The sequence below is a fragment of the Rhinoraja longicauda genome, chromosome 1 (assembly GCF_053455715.1).
Source record: "Rhinoraja longicauda isolate Sanriku21f chromosome 1, sRhiLon1.1, whole genome shotgun sequence".
Classification (NCBI taxonomy): domain Eukaryota; kingdom Metazoa; phylum Chordata; class Chondrichthyes; order Rajiformes; family Arhynchobatidae; genus Rhinoraja; species Rhinoraja longicauda.
In genome coordinates, this window is record NC_135953.1 from 64,160,534 (window position 1) to 64,180,239 (window position 19,706).

Consider the following 19,706-nt stretch of genomic DNA (forward strand, 5'->3'; position numbering starts at 1 on the left):
CAGCTCTCCTGGTTTCCAGATCATTGCAGATCTGCCCTCCCTTCATCTTTCACTGCAATTAAAAACTTATTTTTTTCACTTTCCTGGCTCATCGATCAACAATGCTTTGAGCTTCTGCTTCTCTCTCCACAAATGCTGCCTGACCTGATGTTTCTCTAATAATAGTCACTGTCGGTTCCTGGACAGGGCACACTATATTCTGAAGTGTGGAGACAAGGAACTGCAAGTGCTGGTTCACAGGAAAAAGACACAAAGTGCGAGAATAACTTAGCAGGTCAAGCAGCATCCCTGGAGAACATGGATAGGTGATGTTTTGGGTCGGGACCCTATATTTTGAAGTGTTGCATCCAATGGCAAATATGCAGCTATGGAATTAAAAACTTGTAAAAAAAAGTAAAACAAAAAGATGCTAATGAAACAAAACACTTTCATTTCTTTCTCACATTCCCTTCAGCTGGTTGCAGCCACACTCCAGGCAATTCAGCGTTTATTGTCTTAGCAGAAAAATTCACAGGTGTCCGGCAAGGATGGTCTGCAATAATTCTTAGTAAAAGTCATTCGTTGATGATCAAAATATTTGCCAAGTCAGGAGCAGCTCAAGGGAAAAATGTTGATTTTTATAATATTTTGTACTCACTGGTTGCTCCATTCATCACAATACAACTTTACCTCAATCATTACCTCGTTGTAATAGAACAGGGAACACTGTAGAACTTACAGCTCTCTATTTCAAGTGTGCAGTTCTGCTCATCTAAAGGATATCTCCTCAGGTCCATCATACATGCTGCTGTGGTTGTGATTCTGTAATAGAAGAATGAAAGATGTTTCTAACTACTTCTGAGAATCCTTTGGGTAATCTTGTTTGCAATCTGACCCTTTTCATTTTTATCCTGTTGTCTTGTTTGATCAAGTTATGAAACCAAATGAATTCTAGTTCAAAGGGTGTTCTGCGTGAGTTGAATAATAGGAAAATACAGTAATGCTGAATACAAAATAACTGCACCATTACTTCACTTACTCTCTGAAAAATGCTTCCCTCCACTTTTATTATTGGGAAACCAGCTGAGGTCAAAAGATTCCATCTTATTTGGAGAATAATGCAATATATTCCTTCACTGGCAGTGGATGATCCATTAAATATGCATTCATATTTAGTGCTCATGTACATTTAAGAATTGTTTTAATCCCCAGCTATCTGAATGGCAGACAGGGTCCTAAGTTAAAGCATTAGGATCTTCACATTCTTTCTGATTTCCTATTAATACTAGGACCATTCCTTCTATCTTTATAATATTATACTGTCTTGTCACTGACTCTCTTTCCAAACTAGATGTTCCAATTTATAAGATTTGTAAGAGGAAATAGTAATAGCATACCTCTTATATTATTCACTCACCAAGGGTTGATAACAAGCAGATACCAATTTGAAATTAAATGGAACTGATACAAAAGATAACACAGTATTGCTAAAATCATTAAGCTGGTGGCACAGTGAAGGGAAAGAAGCTCATTGTCATGGAATATAGCAAGAGCAAGTAGTGTTTTTACTTAACCTTATAACTTTTAAAAAATCTCCCAACATCATGGTGTTCATATATTACAAAGATACTGGAAGTAATAGACAATATTCCTTGACATTTATCTTTGAGGTTTAATATAAACTGGAAACCACAAACATGGCGGTTTCATTGTGAACCATCTATCTGTAGAAAGCTAGAATCAAGGAACTGCTGAAGCTGGTTTATACAAAAGGACACAAGTGGTAGAGTAACTTGGCAGGTCAGGCAGTATCTCTGGGGAACATGAAAAGATTATGTTTCGGGTCGGGACCATTCTTCAGTCTGAAGATGGGTCCCAATGCGAAACCTCACCTATCCATGTTCTCCAGAAATGCTCCCTGACCCACTGAGTTACTCCAGCAATTTGTGTCCTTTTGTCCAAAGAAAGGTGCCGTGATGAAACACCATGTGACCATTTGCCATCACAGATGCTGCTTGACCCACTGATTTGCTCCAGCAGTTTGATTTTTGTTCAAGATACCAGCAGGTCCAGTCTCCCGTGTAATGATCACATTTCAATGATTTGACATTGTCATTCTGCAGAGACCTGTTGCGCTGGTTCATGAAATGACAAACTTACTTGAGGAGCTTTTCTGCTTTTGGCATTAATGCGGAGGCCAAGTGCAAATGCTAATAAATCCTAATTTAAACTGGTCATGATCTTGTGGATAGTTGGCAGCTCAGTCACATCCATGTCATCAAGTTGGACAGAGTGCAGAAGAGATTCACTAGGCAGTTAATATACTTATGGTATTGAGTTATAGAGGTTGGAGAGGCTGGGGCTTTTTCATTGGGATTGTAGGAGGCTAAGACATGACCTTATTGAGGTGCACTAGATCATGAGGGGACATGGATAAAGTGAACACTTGCTGTTTTTTTTGCAGGGTGGAGGATTCTAGAACGGGGCATAGGCTGAAGGTGAGAGGAGAGAGGTTTAAGAGAAAGGGAAACTTTATCACCCAGAGGATAGTCTGTGTCTGTAATGAACCACTGAACCATTGAGCTGCCAGAGGAAGCCATAGAATTGGGTACAATTACTTTCAAAAGACATTTGGACAGATATTTGCAAAGGAAAATTTTAGAGGGTTATTGGGCCAAATGTCAGCAAATGAGACTTGCCTAGAACGCCAACTTGTTTGGCATGGACAAAGTGGGTCTGTTTCCACGTAGCTCTATAACTTTATGTAGGATCCAGTAGACCAAATGAATCCATTGTCTAAGTAACTTTCATGAGCAGCGATGACACTATCCTTGTTCATAGGATTGGACTAGGTCCCAAATTCTTTTAGAGCCATAGAGTCATACAGCATGGAAACAGTCCCTTTGGCCCAGCTTGCCCATGCTGACCAAGGTCCCCCATCTGCACTGGTCCCACCTGCCCATGTTTGGCCTTTTAAATGTTTTTTTATAGTTTCTGCCTCAACTACCTCATCTGGCAGGTAATTCCATATACCCACCACCCATTGGGTAAAAAAGTTGCCCCTCAGATTCCTACTAAATCTTTTCCCTCTCACCTTAAACCTATGTTCTATGGTTCTTGATTCCCCTTCTCAGGGTAGATGCACAGAGACTTTTACCCAATCTATTTGTCTTATATACCTATATAAGATCACCTCATCCTCCTACGCTCCAAGGAATACAGTCCTAGCCTGTCCAATCTCTTGGGTGTCAGGGGTTATGGGGAGAAGGCAGGAGAATAGGATTAGGGGGGAAAGATAGGCCAGCCATGATTGAATGGTGGAGTAGACTTGATGGGACGAATGGCCTAATTCTGCTCCTATCACTTATGACCTTATGATCTCCCTATAGCTCAAATCCTGGCAATATCATCATAAATCTTTTCTGTACTCTTTCCAGCTTAACGACATATTTCCTATAACAAGGTGGCCAATACTCCAACTGTCCTCACCAGCGCCTTGTACAGCTGTAACATAACATCCCAACTGCTATAAACAAAACCCTGTCCGATGAAGGCCAGTGTGCCAAATGCCTTCTTAACCACCTTATCTACCTGTGATGCCAAATTCAGGGAACTATGTACCTGCACTCATAGATCCCTTTGCTCTACAACACTCCCCAGAGCCTTGCCATTTACTGTGAAGGTCTTACCCTGGTTAGACATCCCAAAATGCAACACCTGACATTAAACTCCATTAACCATTCCTCTGCCCACTTGCCCAACTCAAGTTCCTGCTGTAATCTTTGATAACCATCTGCGCTATCTACAATACCACCCACTAGTGTCATCTGCAAACTCACTAATCAATCCTTGTACGTTCTCATCCATATCAGTGATATAAACCATAAACAGCAATGGGCTCAACACTGAACCCTGAGGCACACCACTAGTCACAGGCCTCCAGTTTGAAAAACAATCTTCCTACAATCACTAGCGTAGGAAAGAACTGCAGATGCCGATTTAAATCGAAGGTAGACATAAAATGCTGGAGTAACTCAGCATACCCGCTGCCTGTCCCACTGAGTTACTCCAGCATTTTGTGTCTACCTTCCTACAATCACCCTCTGCTTCCTTCCATTAAGCCAATTTTCTATCCAGTCGGCTAACTCTCCATGGATCCCATGTAATCTAAACTTCCAGAGCAGCCACCATGTGGAACCTTGTCAAATGGCTTGCTGAAATCTATATATACATCATCTACAGCTCTGCCCTCATCAACCTTTTTAGTCATATCTGCAAAAAATTCAATCATATTCGTCGTATACGATTTCTCACGTACAAAATCGTGCTGACTATCCCTGAACACCAGGGGGCGCTGACGATGGCTGCCTAGCCAATGATCTGTCTGTCTTTTCTTTCTGTTTTGTTATTTTACGTATGTGTTAAAAGTATGTTTGAGTGTTTCTTGGTTTGTTTTGGGGGCGAGGGGGTTTGGGGGGAACCTTTTTTCAATCTCTTACCTCGACGGAGATGCGATTTTTCCCGTGTCAGATCTCCGTCCCCCATTGCGGCCTAACACTGTGGAGTGGTGTGGCCTTTCCTGGAGACCGACCCGGCGCTTCAACTGCGGACACCATCGTGGAGCTGCAATCCCTTTGCTGGGGATCGACCGTGGAGAGCTCCAACCGCAGTCCTGTGGACTTTAACATCTTGGAGCCCGGTTTAAACATCGCGGCCCCTGGTTAGAGACTGAGTCGGGGCTCCAAGCCATGGTGCGTTTCAACCATCCCGATGAGGGAGTTCCATCACACCGATGCGATGGCGTCGGATCGCTGACTGCAGGAGCTTTGATGGCCTCGACCGCGGAGAAGAAATAGGGTGAGATTGGACTTTATTGCCTTCTGTCAGGCAATAATAGTGAGGAATGTGGGGAGCTGCTAGGGTGGATGTTTATGTTAAATTTTATTTTATGTGGTTGTGTGTCTTACTGCTTTTCACTTGGTGTGGCTGTATGGTAACTCGAATTTCACTGTACCTTATGGTACATGTGACAATAAACCCATCTTGAATCTTGAATCTTGAATATCAGCCCTTGCCTATCAAAATGCATGCATATCTTATCCCTCAGAATACTCTCGTAACTTTCCGACCACAAATGGTAGACTCACAGGTCTATAGTTCCCAGGCTTTTCCTTGCACCCATTCTTAAATCGAGGCACGACATTTGCCACCTTCCAGTCCACTGGCATCTCACCCGCATTTAATCATATCATATCATATCATCATATATATACAGCCGGAAACAGGCCTTTTCGGCCCACCAAGTCCGTGCCGCCCAGTGATCCCCGTACATTAACACGACCCACTAGGGACAATTTTTACATTTACCCAGCCAATTAACCTACATACCTGTACGTCTTTGGAGTGTGGGAGGAAACCGAAGATCTCGGAGAAAACCCACGCAGGTCACGGGGAGAACGTACAAACTCCTTACAGTGCAGCACCCGTAGTCAGGATCGAACCTGAGTCTCCGGCGCTGCATTCGCTGTAAAGCAGCAACTCTACCGCTGCGCTACCGTGCCGCCCATGACATGCATGGGATCCCTCAGGAAAATATACCTAACGTCAACTTTTATCATCTGCCTCAGGGCAGATGACATAAATCTCATCCAGGGCACTTGCCATTTCCTCTCTAGCTTCCCACAGTTTTCTTGGATAGATTTCATATGCTTTAGGACATTCAGCACTTCCTTGAGTGTAATACTGACTACCCTCAAGACACAAGCAATGACTGCCCCCAGTTCCCTGGTCCTCATGCCTTTCTCTACAGTGAAAACCGATGAGAAATACTCAGTGAGGATTATTGAGGATCTATTAGCTTGTCCAGCTCTATGTTTTCCCTAGTGCATCTCTGATTCAATTACAGTGATGCAGGAGCAGTGATCTGTAACTGAAGAATATTTGGTATCTTTTCACAAACAAGCTGGATAGCAAATTAGTGTGACAGATCTATTGACTTGGTCTTCCCAGCACTGAAAATAAAGCATCCTCTGTTGGTCTACTAACCAATTCTGTTGATGACTATTTGTTCTGATTCATTTATTACACATACTAAACACAATAGGCTAACCTGCTGTGAAGGGCCCTGGTGTATACCTAATGAGCATTATTTTCTGACTACTGGTGACAAAGTACTGTAGCTACTAGATATATGAAAACAAGAGAATCACTGGTGTAAGAACTCAACAGGTGAGGAGCATTTGTAGAGGGTGGATCAGGTTTGGGTGTGAACTCTTTTTCACAGTCCCTTCCCCAATGTTGCCGATTTTCTCTTGCTGATTGTTTCTGGAACTTGTTGTTAGTGTAATTATTTATAGGATATCCCTGAGGCAGATGATAAAAGTTGACGTTAGGTATATTTTCCTGAGGGATCCCATGCATTGTTGCTGAGGCAAGACCCAGTGATGTTGAGATGCAACAAGATTCCAGTTTTATAATAAAGCCAGGGTCCATTATATCTTCTTGGAAGGCCTGGTGATATTTGGGCTACTATACTTCAGTTACTCGACATCGACAGAGACTGTTACATGACATGATTGTTACAAAAGCTTCCAGTCTAGCATATTTTTAATATGATTCATAATTTAAATTCGGGAGGTGATAGTTCCTAATTTCAATGTCTGACTTTTACCCTTGCTTTAAGATCATTAAGATCCACGTGAAACTCTCCCAGGTGATGTTTGTCAGCCATGTGCATTTTGAGTCATGATTACATCTGCTCTGACTCAGTTGTTGGGTAACATGCCTTATGTCCTTCGCAAGCTGTTATGGATTCCAGTTAAAGGTTATTTTCGAAGATTGAAGAACAAGTTGCACAATTCCTTGCCGTTGCCATGGAGACAGTTTCATCACCTAGATATATTAACATGTTTTTACACTTGTTTTTCTGCCAGCACCCAGCACTCGAGAAGTAGAAAAAAAATGTGGTGTTGACTCATTCTGTAATTTCCTCTTGATATCCTCATTCACAGCCTCCAGCCTCCCCTGAATAAGCTCAAACTGCTTCTGCCTTCTCACAAAAATCCACAAGCTGAACATTTCCTTTTCCTTTCCCCATGAAACTTATTTCTCCTTATCTTGACTACCTTTTCTCCATAGGTCCAGGCTATTTGCACCATTTTTGACAATCTTTTACTGCCTTTTTGCTCTAACCATCTCACTTTCACCCTGGATGTCCAATCTTCCAAAAGCCTCCAACCCTTCCCAGCTTCATCCTTCAACAGAGATCAGTCAGGCTCCCTCCATCATTACCCTTCCCCAATTAGATCAACCTGCCCCCACAATTGTCCTTGGAGCGCAGGAGGACGAGGAGTAATCTTATATAGGTGTACCAAATCATGAGCAGAATAGATCGGGTAGATGCACAGAGCCTCTTGCCCAGAATAGGGGAATCAAGAACCATTTAACGTGGGTTTAAGGTGAGAGGGGAATAATTTAATAGGAACCCGAGCGGTAAAGTTTTCACACAAAGAGTGGTGGGTGCATGGAACGAGCTACCAGAGGGGGTAGTTGAGGTGGTGAAAAAGTAAAATGCCAGTACTGAAGTGGGACACGAATGTCAAGCAAAGCAAATGAAGCGGGACATGTGTCAAGTGAAGTTTTCTTTATTCCTCAAGCACCAACACTCCCCAAACCCCCAACCAGTTCAACTCCTCCTGGAACTCCATTACCAACTGCCACTCCTCCCCATTCCAAGTTCCGTGACCCCACCCCCCGAGCCGAGGGTTCGCACCATGCATCAGAAATGAGTCTGCCCTGCATTTTATATCATGTTTCCACAATGTTTTCCCTTTATAATTTTGGGTAATGATTCTGCCAAAGTGCACGTCAGGAGCGGAACAAAGTGCACATGGAAATCAATGTTATGCTGTTGCAGCTGCTAGCATGCACATGGGAGGATATTCTATCTCACTGCACATCTGTTAATGTAATCATTTTCCTCACTATTCTGAGAACATTATCTAGCAAGTACGTAGTAATAGACTGTCACCATGAATTATGAAGATGCATGTCATCACTAATTGGTTTGGTGCCAGTTTAAGCATGAGAAGAGGAGTAAAATGCAATTAATCTAAAATCTATTGATATTCCATGTTTCTAAATGTTAATGTTTGTAAAACTGGAAGCTTCTCAAATTGAATAACTAATTTTTATCCAAGTGATGCTCAGAAGCACATCCAGGAAACCATGCACAGGGAATCTCTCAATCTAAATGTAAAGAAAACTTAAAGGAATGGTTGTGAATTTTTAGAGATGTGAAATCAGTGAATTACTGCTCCTGTGCGATGAATGACTGCACTCAGTTGGGAAATTGGTGATCATGGAATACAAATCTGAGTGGAGTATAATTTTTCTTTCTCAGTTACCCACCACCCATGCACATTTTTGATGGAATAATCAATGCAGTACCTAAATCATTCTGTCAGTCATGCTTTTAATAAATTTGCTGTCTTCCAACATTACTGACTTAAATAATTTTCCAGTTATATGTCAATTGTTATTACTAAACAGCTCTAATTTAATATTGTTGCACATTAAATCTCCTTATTAAAATAGGCGTATGAATTTACCTGGTATCCAGCTGCAATCAAGAAACTTACATACTGAATTGATGTTAACCAGAAATAGATTAAGGAAAAACAAGTAAATGGGTTGGATTGCACTTAATAAAAATTATTTTTGCCTTTCTATCTCTGGTATGATTGAAAGCAGTACATTATACTTATGATAGCCGAATGCAGAAAACTTTAATATGCACATTGCCATAAACCTGTTCAGTGCCACCCCCAAGTTTCATCCCGTCATGGCAATAGTGAAAAAAACCTAACAGTGAACAGGTTAAAAGTTCACCTGGACCACTGAGATATATGTAGAATGTCATAAAGATAAGATGCAAATGAGTTAATTCAGTCAATGGATTTATGGAGATAAGATGTAAATAAGTTCATTCAGTCAAAATGTAGAAATGAGGAACTGCAAATGCTGGTTAATGCTGTATGTTTATCATAATGGTCATTAAAATTACAACGTTCATTCAGTCAATGGGTTCATTCAGTCAATGAGTTCGCTAACTCAATGGGTCAGTCCTGATGTAGGATCTTGAACTGAAACGTCGCCAGTTCTTTTTACCCCCACAATTGCTGCTTGGTCCTCCGAGTACATCCAGCATTTTGTTTTTAGCTTCAGGATTCAGCATTTGCAGTATCTTGTGTCTCCAAATAGTTAATAGGTGCAGTTAAAGAGAATGAACCAGAACAAAATAACCTAAAAAAACTATGACATTAGGACAATTAAACAGTGAGAGCACAGACCAAAGATCGTAGAAGTTATGAAATGCAAAGCTACTGGACTGACCCCCTACTAATGGAGATCTAGATACATGAATACTTATTGAACATTTCATGGTACATGAAATTATGCCTCTGATAGGAATCTCAGTTGTGAAATTTAAAATGTCTGCTACTCAACTTTTTCCCCCCCAACATATACTCTATCTGCAATTATACAGTAGAGGATGTTCATCTACAGCCATTCAAATATTTACATTATCTCAACACAGAATCAGTTTTTGAGTCTCAAGCTGCCTATGATCGTGAGAGATTATCACAGTGCTCAAATCTTGAGGAGGGCTCAAGTCCAGTGGCAGGAGGATTCTAAACTGTGGCCTTTCCCCATGGAGACCTTGCAGTGGCTGCAAGAAGCTTCAGTGCATTTATCAACATGTAATCGAAATATGTACCTTACAGAAGCAGTGGAGCACTTAACAACAACTGGGACTTGAAAATGGTGCCAAATCTGACGACTCTGCATGCTGTCTCAGTGTACTACTGCTGTACACTTGAACTGTATCTAGGGTGCTTATCTAAGATGTATCTAGGGGGTTATATCTAAGTGCTTATACCTGTACTGAACTGTTTACAAAAATGAGTTTCACTGTACATGTGACAATAAAGTACCATTGGACCATTGAGAATTTGATTGTAGGCATTTGGAAAACCAACAGGTTTCTCCCAGACTAAACAGCCTCTATCACTGAGTTGATGAGCTTGCAGCACTGGTTGATGTTTGTCTCAGTATGAATTGATGGGAACACCTATCTTACCAGTTTCTACTTCACTTTGGCTTTGTTCATCATTCAATCCTTGGTGACCCACAAAAGCAAAACCCAGTGGATCATTGAACAATTCATTCTTCAGGTAGGTTTTTAAATTAGCTGATAACATTCTGCGCAATGTGCTTTAAGACTCTGACTGCAATTTTCATGGAATCAAGGAGCATGCACGTTCCAAGTTTTGCAAGTGGCCGAGCAGAATGTATAATAAGACTGCTTTCCATCATGCCAATAACTGGTAATGATCCCAACTAACTGCTTGTGACCACACCAGTTACTTTGTACAGCCTGTGCCACAGCCAATCATCCCTGTCCCGCCTGCAACTGGTCCAAAACGCCGCAGCGAGACTCCTGACGGGTACCCATAAAAGGGACCACATCACGCCGATTCTGGCCTCTCTCCATGGCTCCCTGTACGGTACAGAATCAACTTCAAGCTCCTCCTATTCACATATAAAGCCCTAAATGGACATCCCCCCCCCTACATCAAAAATCTTCTAACCCACCTCTCTAACTCCAGGTCCCTCAGGTCGGCCGACTTGGGGCTACTCACTATCCCGCGGTCTAGGCTTAAGCTCAGGGGTGACCGCGCTTTTGTGGTTGCAGCTCCTAGACTGTGGAACAGCATCCCTCTCCCCATCAGAACTGCCCCCTCCATCGACTCCTTTAAGTCCAAGCTCAAAACCTATTTCTACTCCCTAGCGTTTGAGGCTCATTGAGGAGGCGCTGTGAACTGTTTTGTATGTGCTGTTATGTTTGTGTGCTACTGTATGTTTCATTTTTTCCTTAGTACCTAATCAGATGTACAGCACTTTGGTCAACGTGGGTTGTTTTTAAATGTGCTATACAAATAAAATTGACTTGACTTGACTTGACAATAGAGGATGCACTGATGTGGGTTGGAGATTGCAGTTCATTATATGTTTGCCTCGGATTATTTTAGTAAGACATTTCTGGTGAATTTACAAGCAATTATGTACCAGATGAGTGTGTTCAATTGAACAATGGTAATGCATTGGTTGTAGAAATGTTTCAGATTGTTCCACTGTCTGTGTGTAAGTAAAAGGTTACTTTTTTAAGGGAGGGCGCAGTCATCTGAATGGAAAGGCACAAAAATCTATTAAAAACGTATTTGGGTTATTCTATTGTCTAAATTGATTGAAGTACAAAGGGTTTAAATGTATTTGATTATGTCAGCAGAAAAGGGACAATAGTTGATAATAAAGGTCTCTTCTCCCTTGCCACCATCCAGGGACTTAGACTAGATGACCAATTTGCAGAGCGTCTACACTCTGTCCATAATTCTGAGCTCCTAGTTGCATGCCATTTCAACTCCCCTCCCCTTCCCACACCAACCTGTCAGTCCATGGCTTTCTTCACAGCCAAATGCAAACTGATGGAACAAAACCTCATATTCTGTCTGAGATAATCTACAACCCAATAGCGTGAACACTGAATTCTCCAAGTTCAGGTAATTCGTACCTTCTGTCTGATCCCCTCCCCCCCAACCTCTTCCCCCCACCTTTCGCCCAACTTTCTCTCTCCTTCCCATCTCTGATTCTCACATTTTTTGTCTCCTTTCCCAGACTCCGCCCCCTGGAAGCAATCACTCATTTTCATCCCCATCTCCCTCCTCTTTCCACCCACTTATTTCACACACATTTCATTTGCACTCTTTCCCCTGCTCCCGCATCTGCTTCTGCTATTCATCTCTCCCACATGATCACTTTCCTTACTTATCACATTCCACCACTGGCTGGCTTCATGTTCCTACTTATCACCTTCCAACAGGTATCTTCACCCTTCCCTCTCCTCACCTGGATCCATCTGCCTTCCCTTTTGTTTTCTCGTCTGATTGCCTCCATCCACCATCTACCTACCTCTGCCGCCCAACTCCACACCTTCCCCTCACTTACCTGGCTCCGTATGCCAGCGTCCTTCAGCCCTCCCTGGTCCAACGATCACCTTTCTCTTCTGTCTCACCACTCCTCTTTACACTGGCTATCCTCCCTCTCTGCTCCCAGCCCTGATGCAGGATTTCGACCCAAAACATCGACTATTCCTTCCGTCTGCAGATGCCACTTGACCCACTGATTTCATTCAGCAGACGCGATGTTGCCCTAGTGCCGGCATGATATGACAATGGCCTTCTTCTGTGCTGTTATAGTCTGTACAGTTTTTTTTGTTAAGTTTAGAAATACAGCATGGGAACAGGCCTTACAGCCCACTGAGTCCAGGTTGACCCATTCTCAGTAGTTCTGATATCCCACTTTTGCATCCACTCCCTGCACACCGGGGGCAATTTTACAAGAGGCCAATTAACCTACAAACCCACATGCACGGTAGCGCAGCGGTAGAGTTGCTGCTTTACAGCAAATGCAGCGCCGGAGACTCAGGTTCGATCCTGACTACGGGTGCTGCACTGTAAGGAGTTTGTACGTTCTCCCCGTGACCTGCGTGGGTTTTCTCCGAGATCTTCGGTTTCCTCCCACACTCCAAAGACGTACAGGTATGTAGGTTAATTGGCTGGGCAAATGTAAAAATTGTCCCTAGTGGGTGTAGGATAGTGTTAATGTGCGGGGATCGCTGGGCGGCGCGGACTTGGTGGGCAGAAAAGGCCTGTTTCCGGCTGTATATATATGATATGATATATGATACGTCTTTGAGATGTGGGAGGAAACCAGAGCACCTGAAGGAAACCCATGTGGTCTCAGAGGGAACCTGCAAACTCCACACTGACAGCACCTGGTTCAGGATTGAACCCGGTTCTCTGGCGTTGTGAGGCAGCAGCTCTACCAGCTGTGCCACTGGGCCAACCCTTTTGATCAACCCCAGGCTCCCTACAATCGTATCTCCCACAAATATATCAATACTAATGGGCAATATCCTGGAATCCCCTGCTTGTCTTTATGGGATATAATAATACATTTGCAAAGTTTAGTTTAGTTCAGAGATACAGTGTGACAACAGGCCCTTTGGCCCTCTAAATCCGCACCAACCAGCGATTCCCGCACATTAACACTATCCTACACATACTAAGGACAATTTACACTTATACCAATCCAATTAACCTACAAACCAGTACGTCTTTGGAGTGTGGAAGGAAACCGAAGATCTCGGAGAAAACCCACGTGGTCACGGGGAGAACGTACAAACTCCATCCAGACAGCACCCGTCTGTAGGACCAAACCCGGGTCTCCGGCGCTGCAAGCACTGTAAGGCAGCAACTCTACCGCTGCGCCACCGTGCGGCGCATTGCGCCACCATGCCACCCACGGGTTCAGCATTATCTGAAAGATCAGTGCACAGAATAAATAAACAAAAAAACACATGTTCAGAAAATGTCTGCAAGCTCCTTAATATATATATATATATATATATATATATATATATATATATATGTGTTTTTTTTGTTTATTTATTCAGTAACATATATACTGTATATACCTTGTTCCTTAATCCTTAAAACAAATCCATTTTGTTCTAAAAATAAGGAAATGACTGCTGGTGGAGTCAATTTAATTGAACCACAGTTCAATCTTATTTCTCCTGACATTTATAAACTGTTCAGCCTTGGCTCACCTGGTTTATGTAGTCATTACTGAACTGAACCACTGCCATGACCTGTAGGCCATCTGTTATCCTGCATGTTGCAGCACTTTATCATCCATCAACTTGAAATATAACGCTGCTGCAGAAGCATGTATGTGGGATCTGATTATTAGTTGATAATCAATCACTATTGCTGGATCTTGAAGCTATTTTATCAGGTGCGCTTCCATTTGATGGTATTTGCCATAACCTCCAAGAATCTGACAATGGCACCATTTTGCAATCATACAGTATCTTTAATGAAGGAAACATCCTACAATGGTCCATTGTGGTGGAATCAGTGTTTTGTAAATTTTCAAATAATTGGATTCCATATACCATCCTTTTCCTAAACAGACAGATCCGTGCAGCTGAAGAAAAAGGATGAACTGGGCCTGTTGGCAGCAGCTTCCAGCTCTGTCTGGTGATCTATGGTGTTCTCTATTCAGGCTAGCTATTTATATTGGAACACAAAATGCTGGAATAACTCAAGGGGCCCTTTTTCAGACTAAGAAGGTTCCTGACCCAAAACGTGCCCTATCGATGTCCTCCAGAAACGCTGCCTGACCCACTGAGTTACTACAGCATTTTGTGTTTTATGCAAGATTCCAACATTTGCAGTTCCCTGTGTGCATTTATGGCTGGCATGTACTTTCATGGGTCGAAATTTCTGTTCCATAAATCTAGTTACGTAACTGTCTTTGGAGCGTTCTTGATATTTTATGGGTTTTGATGTTGAATCAAATTTTGGACAGTTTTATTCTGTATTCGAAGTCAAAGAAGGCTTTGTTTCTTTGTCATATCTACACAAACCCTTCACATTTCTTGACTTAAAAAATGTTCAGTTCAGTCTACAAAAAAAAGAGGCGTTTTGTGTTCATTTTGATTCCACAAACATCTACTACCTCCAGTTGCATGAGGTCGACCCTCAAAAGGATCAATAATAACAAAACTATGATCCTTCTGATTAATAGGTAGATAGGATGGTCAAAAAGGCGTTTGGCCCATAGGTCTTTATCAGTCAGAATATTGAGTATAGAAATTGCAAGGTCATGTTGCAAGAAATTGCAAGGTCAATTGTATAAGACGTTGGTGAAGCCGCATTTAGAATATTGTGTTCAGTCCTGGGCACCATGTTATAGGAAAGATGTTGTCAAGCTGGAAAGGGTACGGAGAAGATTTACAAGGATGTTGCCAGGGCTAGGGGGTCTGAGCTATAGGCAGAGGTTGAGAAGGCTGGGATCATAGGAGGATGAGGGGTGATCTTTTTGAGGTGTATAAAATCATGAGAGGAATAGATCAGGTAGATGCACAGAGTCTCTTGCCCAGAATTGGTGAATCGAGGAACAGAGGACATAGATAGGTTCAAGGTGAAGGGGAAAAGATTTAATAGGAATCTGAGGGGTAACTTTTTGATACAGAAGGTGGTGGGTGTATGGAACAAGCTGCCAGAGGAGGTAGATGAGAGTTGAGGCAGGGACTATCCCAACATTTCAGAAGAAGTTAGACAGGTACATGGATAGGACAGGTTTGGAGGGATATGGACCAAACGCGGGCAGTTGTGACTAGTGTAGCTGGGACATGTTGGCCAGTGCGGGTAAGTGGGGCTGAGGCGCCTGTTTCCACACTGAATTATTCTATGATTCTATGACTCTATAATGCCAAAGCCAAGATAGACACAAGATGCTGGAGTAACTCAACGGGTCAGGCCGCATCTCTGGAGAAAAGGAGTAGGTGATGTTTTTGGTCGAGACCCTTCCTCAGACTGAGAGGGAAACTAGAGGTATGAATAGGAACAGAACAAATCAGAGCCAGCAACGATGACTCAGGAAAGGTAGAGCCCACAATGGCCCATTGTGGGCTGTGGACGTGGTGATAATGAGGGGATACACATAGTGAAACAAGCAAGATGACTAGAGTGAGGGGGGGATGGAGAGAGGGAATGCAAGGGTTACTTGAAATTAGGGAAATCAATATTCATACCGCTGGGCTGATAGCTGCCAAAGTGATGTTTTTGACCCAATAGCTTCTGCTCAAATCTATAATCCAAATTTGATTGTTAAAGGCTAATGAATTGTTCTTGATTAAGGCCTGTCCCACTTAGGCGATTTTAAGGCGACTGCCGGCGACTAGGCTGTCGCCAACAATTCGCCGGGGTGTCGCGGGCATGATCGTGAGGAGTCTTCCAAAGAGCGTAGTGGATCGTAGTGGATCTCGGCGCATCGCCGAGAAATCAAACGGTTTGACATTTCTCGGCGACAGCTGGCTTGTCGCCAGGTATCGTAGCTTATTGTGGGCGCTGTCGCCTGCTGTCCCCAGGTTTGATAGGTTCTCTTAAGATGCATTTAGAAGTACATAATATTAAAATAAGTAAAGTCATTTCAAAATACCATAAAATGCTTGTGTTTAACCAATTTATCTACCGTCAGGACATTTGACAGGTAGATTGGAGGCGACAATTTGACGGTCAGGTAAGCGTGGGAATTTTCGTGATGTTTTTGGCCTCAGCCATTACATTTAAAGTGGACTCCAAACCCAGATATTCAACCCAGAAACCAGATATGCATCTCACTTACATTTTCAAAGAATGCCCACACACTTTTCACAAAAATTCCACTGAACCACTTTAAAAAAATTTTTTTTTTATACAGCTATTAATAAACTGGAAGTAAATCCGGTTTATTCCTTGTTACAGTGAAGCTTGTTTTTTAAAGTAACCCATACAAGGTGTTATAGTTCAATTTTCGTGATGTTTCAGAAGACGCTGTAAACTCGACCTGACTCAGCTTGTCGTGGTCATTGTCGTCGAGTAAAAGAAAAGTTTGGCGATCTGCTACGACTTTGACAGTCGCCGGCAGTTGCCAAAAAAATCGCCTAAAGTGGGACAGGCCCTTTAGTGGGACAGGCCCTTAGTTGCACTGGTTACATCGCATGGAAATGTGCAGAGCCGTTTTTCTCTTCAGCAAGTAATTGGCCAAGCAATGATTCATGTTTCCTATTTCAAAACTTATTTCTTTTGAGCTTCCTTCACTATTCTGATTGATGTATCTATGACTGCTCCATTTGAAGCCAGATGATAAGAAACAAATATATATTTCATACTATATCATTTCACAAACTACCTACCCTTGACATTCAATGGCATTACCAATGCTGAGTCCACACCGTCAATTTCCTGAGGTCCACCACTGACGAGAAACTGAAGTGGACCAGCCATATAAATAGACTTGAGACTTTCCAGATACAGCGTGGAAACAGGCCCCTCAGCCCACCGGGTACATGCCACCCAACGACCACGCTCTGCACACTACCACTATCCTATGCAATAGGAACAATTTACAGAATCCAATTAACCTACAAACCTGTATGTCTTTGGAGTGCGGGGGGAAACTCATACGGTCACTGGGAGAATATACAAACTTTGTACAGACAGCACCTGTTGTTAGGATCAAACCCAGGTCTCTGGCGCTGTAAAGCAGCACCTCTACCACAGCACCATTGTACTGCCTGAAATGTACTGCTATAAGAGGCAGTCAGAGGCTAGTGCTTTGGAATAAACGACCCACCTTCTCCTGACACCCTGCCTTTCCACCATCTACAAGCCGCTAGTCGAGAATCTGATGGAAAACTTTCCAACTGACTAGATGAACACATTGTCAACAACTCCCAACAAGCTTGACATCATACACCACCTTAAATATTAGTTCCCTCCACTACTGCCTCAGTGGCTGCGGTGTGTACTATCTATGAAATGCACTGCAATTACTCACCTGAGATACTTAGTAAGCAAACCCCAAATCCACCACCTCTACCACCAATAACATGGGCAACAGATCTGGAGGCCTTCAGGTCCCCCTCTCCTCCTCCCCCCTCCCCCACCCCCCAAGTCACACACCATTCCGATATGGAAATATATATTTGCTGTGTCCAATCCACAAATTCCTACTTAACATCAATGTGGGCGAACGTTCCCAAGAAAATACTGAGATTCAAGAAGCAAAATTCATCTCCAGGGAGTTAGGGATGGCCAATTGTGTCTACCATTCAATAACATCACAATTAATCTTACAGCACCACTCACTTACCCTAACCCCATATCCCTTGATTCTTTTTCTATCCCCACAATACACAGGCCAAACTCAACCATCATTTCATTGTCTGATAATAGATCCTTTTCAACGCTGAGTCTTTCTGGGTCTTGGCTACCATTTCAGATGCAGTCACTGGAAAGTTCTCATTGACAGTCTTTATTGAGTAGATCCCATTTCCATAAGTTCATAAGTTATAGGAGCAGAATTTGGCCATTCGGCCCATCAAGTCTACTCCGCCATTCAATCATGGCTGAACTATCTTGTTCAATGCCATTCTCCTGCCTTCTCTCCATAACTGACACATTTTTACTTGCAATATAAGAGTTCTCATGCAGTAGCATGATAGAGCAGCCATAATTGTCTCCTGTTTGTAATTCCTCTGCTCAATTGTTTCATTGCTTTATTATAATACATTATAATTGCAGTTTACCATTGCATTTTTGATGGTGCCACAATGGGTATTACTGATTTGGGATATCACATCAAATTTAATAGCTACAAGTGTAAAGCGACTACCTAATATAAATGGATGCCATTTCTTACTCCTAAAAGCTTCCTTCCAGATTTGTGCATAATTGTATTCCTTCTGAAAAAAGGAGAAGTAAAAAGAATGGTTTCCTTATGCATCATCAGTCTCTTGGCTTATCATTGCACCCACACATTACTTGATGTTTCATATGCCAAACTCAACTTGTCCCCAGTATTGTAATGAACATGGTGAACTTCACGTATCATACCAACATCACCTCTGCTGCATTTTCATGCTCTACCACACTGGGATGCCTCTCCCTTTTCCTTACTGGCTGTAGGCCATTGCTTTCAAGCTACAAACCAAGGCTCCCATGTTCCAATTTCAAAGATGCACAATAGCTTTACCATATCTTTGCGTGGTAAACTTTTCAAGCATTCACCGGTTGGATGTTAGGTCCCAACCTGAAATGTCACATGTTTATTCCCTCCAAAGATGCTCTTATTCCCTTCACTGGTTGTCGGCTACTAACTTCAACCTTCAAACTAAAACACACAACTTCTCATTACAATGATATCTTCATTGCAATTTTGCATTGCACCCTTATAAACTCTTGAACTCTTCTGCCAGGATCTTCTTCTGTACTTATGGCAATCAATGAGTCATCTTGGTTACATAAGCCATGATGCATTCCTTGCCTTATGTCTACATTTCTTGTCGAGTGAGTAGCAGACATTGCCCACAGTCTGTAGCTTGGTTTAGTGTGACTTTGTTATCCACACACAGTGGCACCATCTGGTTTAGGTTTTGGTCTGGACTGCCAAGATCGATATGGCCTGCTAACAATCATGCTGATTTGCTCCTCCCCATCTAATTCATTATCAAGTTGATGTCTTAGGATATGTTGGTCTGTTCCGGGCATGCAACAGACTAATTTGAAATTGAAAATTAAAACACTGCACAGACTGGAAACACATCTGAAGGGTGCCCTTGACCTGAGGAGTTAATTCCGTTTCTTTTCCCACCGATGCTTCTTGACGTGCAAAGCGTTTCCAACAGTTTCTGTTTTTATTTCAGATTGACATCTGGTCTGATGCAAGTGTGAGAATGTATCCTGTAATGCCAATGTAATCATCATATCCTTCCAACACTAAGCTGTGATTTGAAATGTCAATGCTGAAAATGTCTTTCCAATCTAGCTTGAGTTTAGTTTAGTTTAGAGATACAGCATGGAAACAGGCCCTTCAGCCCACCGAGTCCAGGCTGGTTCACTCTGTATGGCTTTAAACCACGGTGGTGTTTAAAATGCCCTTCCTCTTTGAAAGTACAAAGTTAAGAGTACACAGAGCATTTCACTGCTGCTTATTTATTCTTCAATGTCTATTGGAGTTTACAGTAAAACAAAATACTAAAAACCTGTTTCTTT

General features: G+C 42.4%; 1 protein-coding gene across 1 annotated transcript in view; it reads right to left on the bottom strand.

Moving 5' to 3' along the window:
- gabrb1 (gamma-aminobutyric acid type A receptor subunit beta1) overlaps positions 1-19,706 on the bottom strand; it is a 239,246-nt gene that overhangs the window by 75,568 nt on the left and 143,972 nt on the right. The window contains exon 6 of the mRNA XM_078398989.1: positions 719-801. Within this exon, the coding sequence (XP_078255115.1) occupies positions 719-801 (83 nt within the window). The remainder of the gene's footprint in view (positions 1-718; positions 802-19,706) is intronic.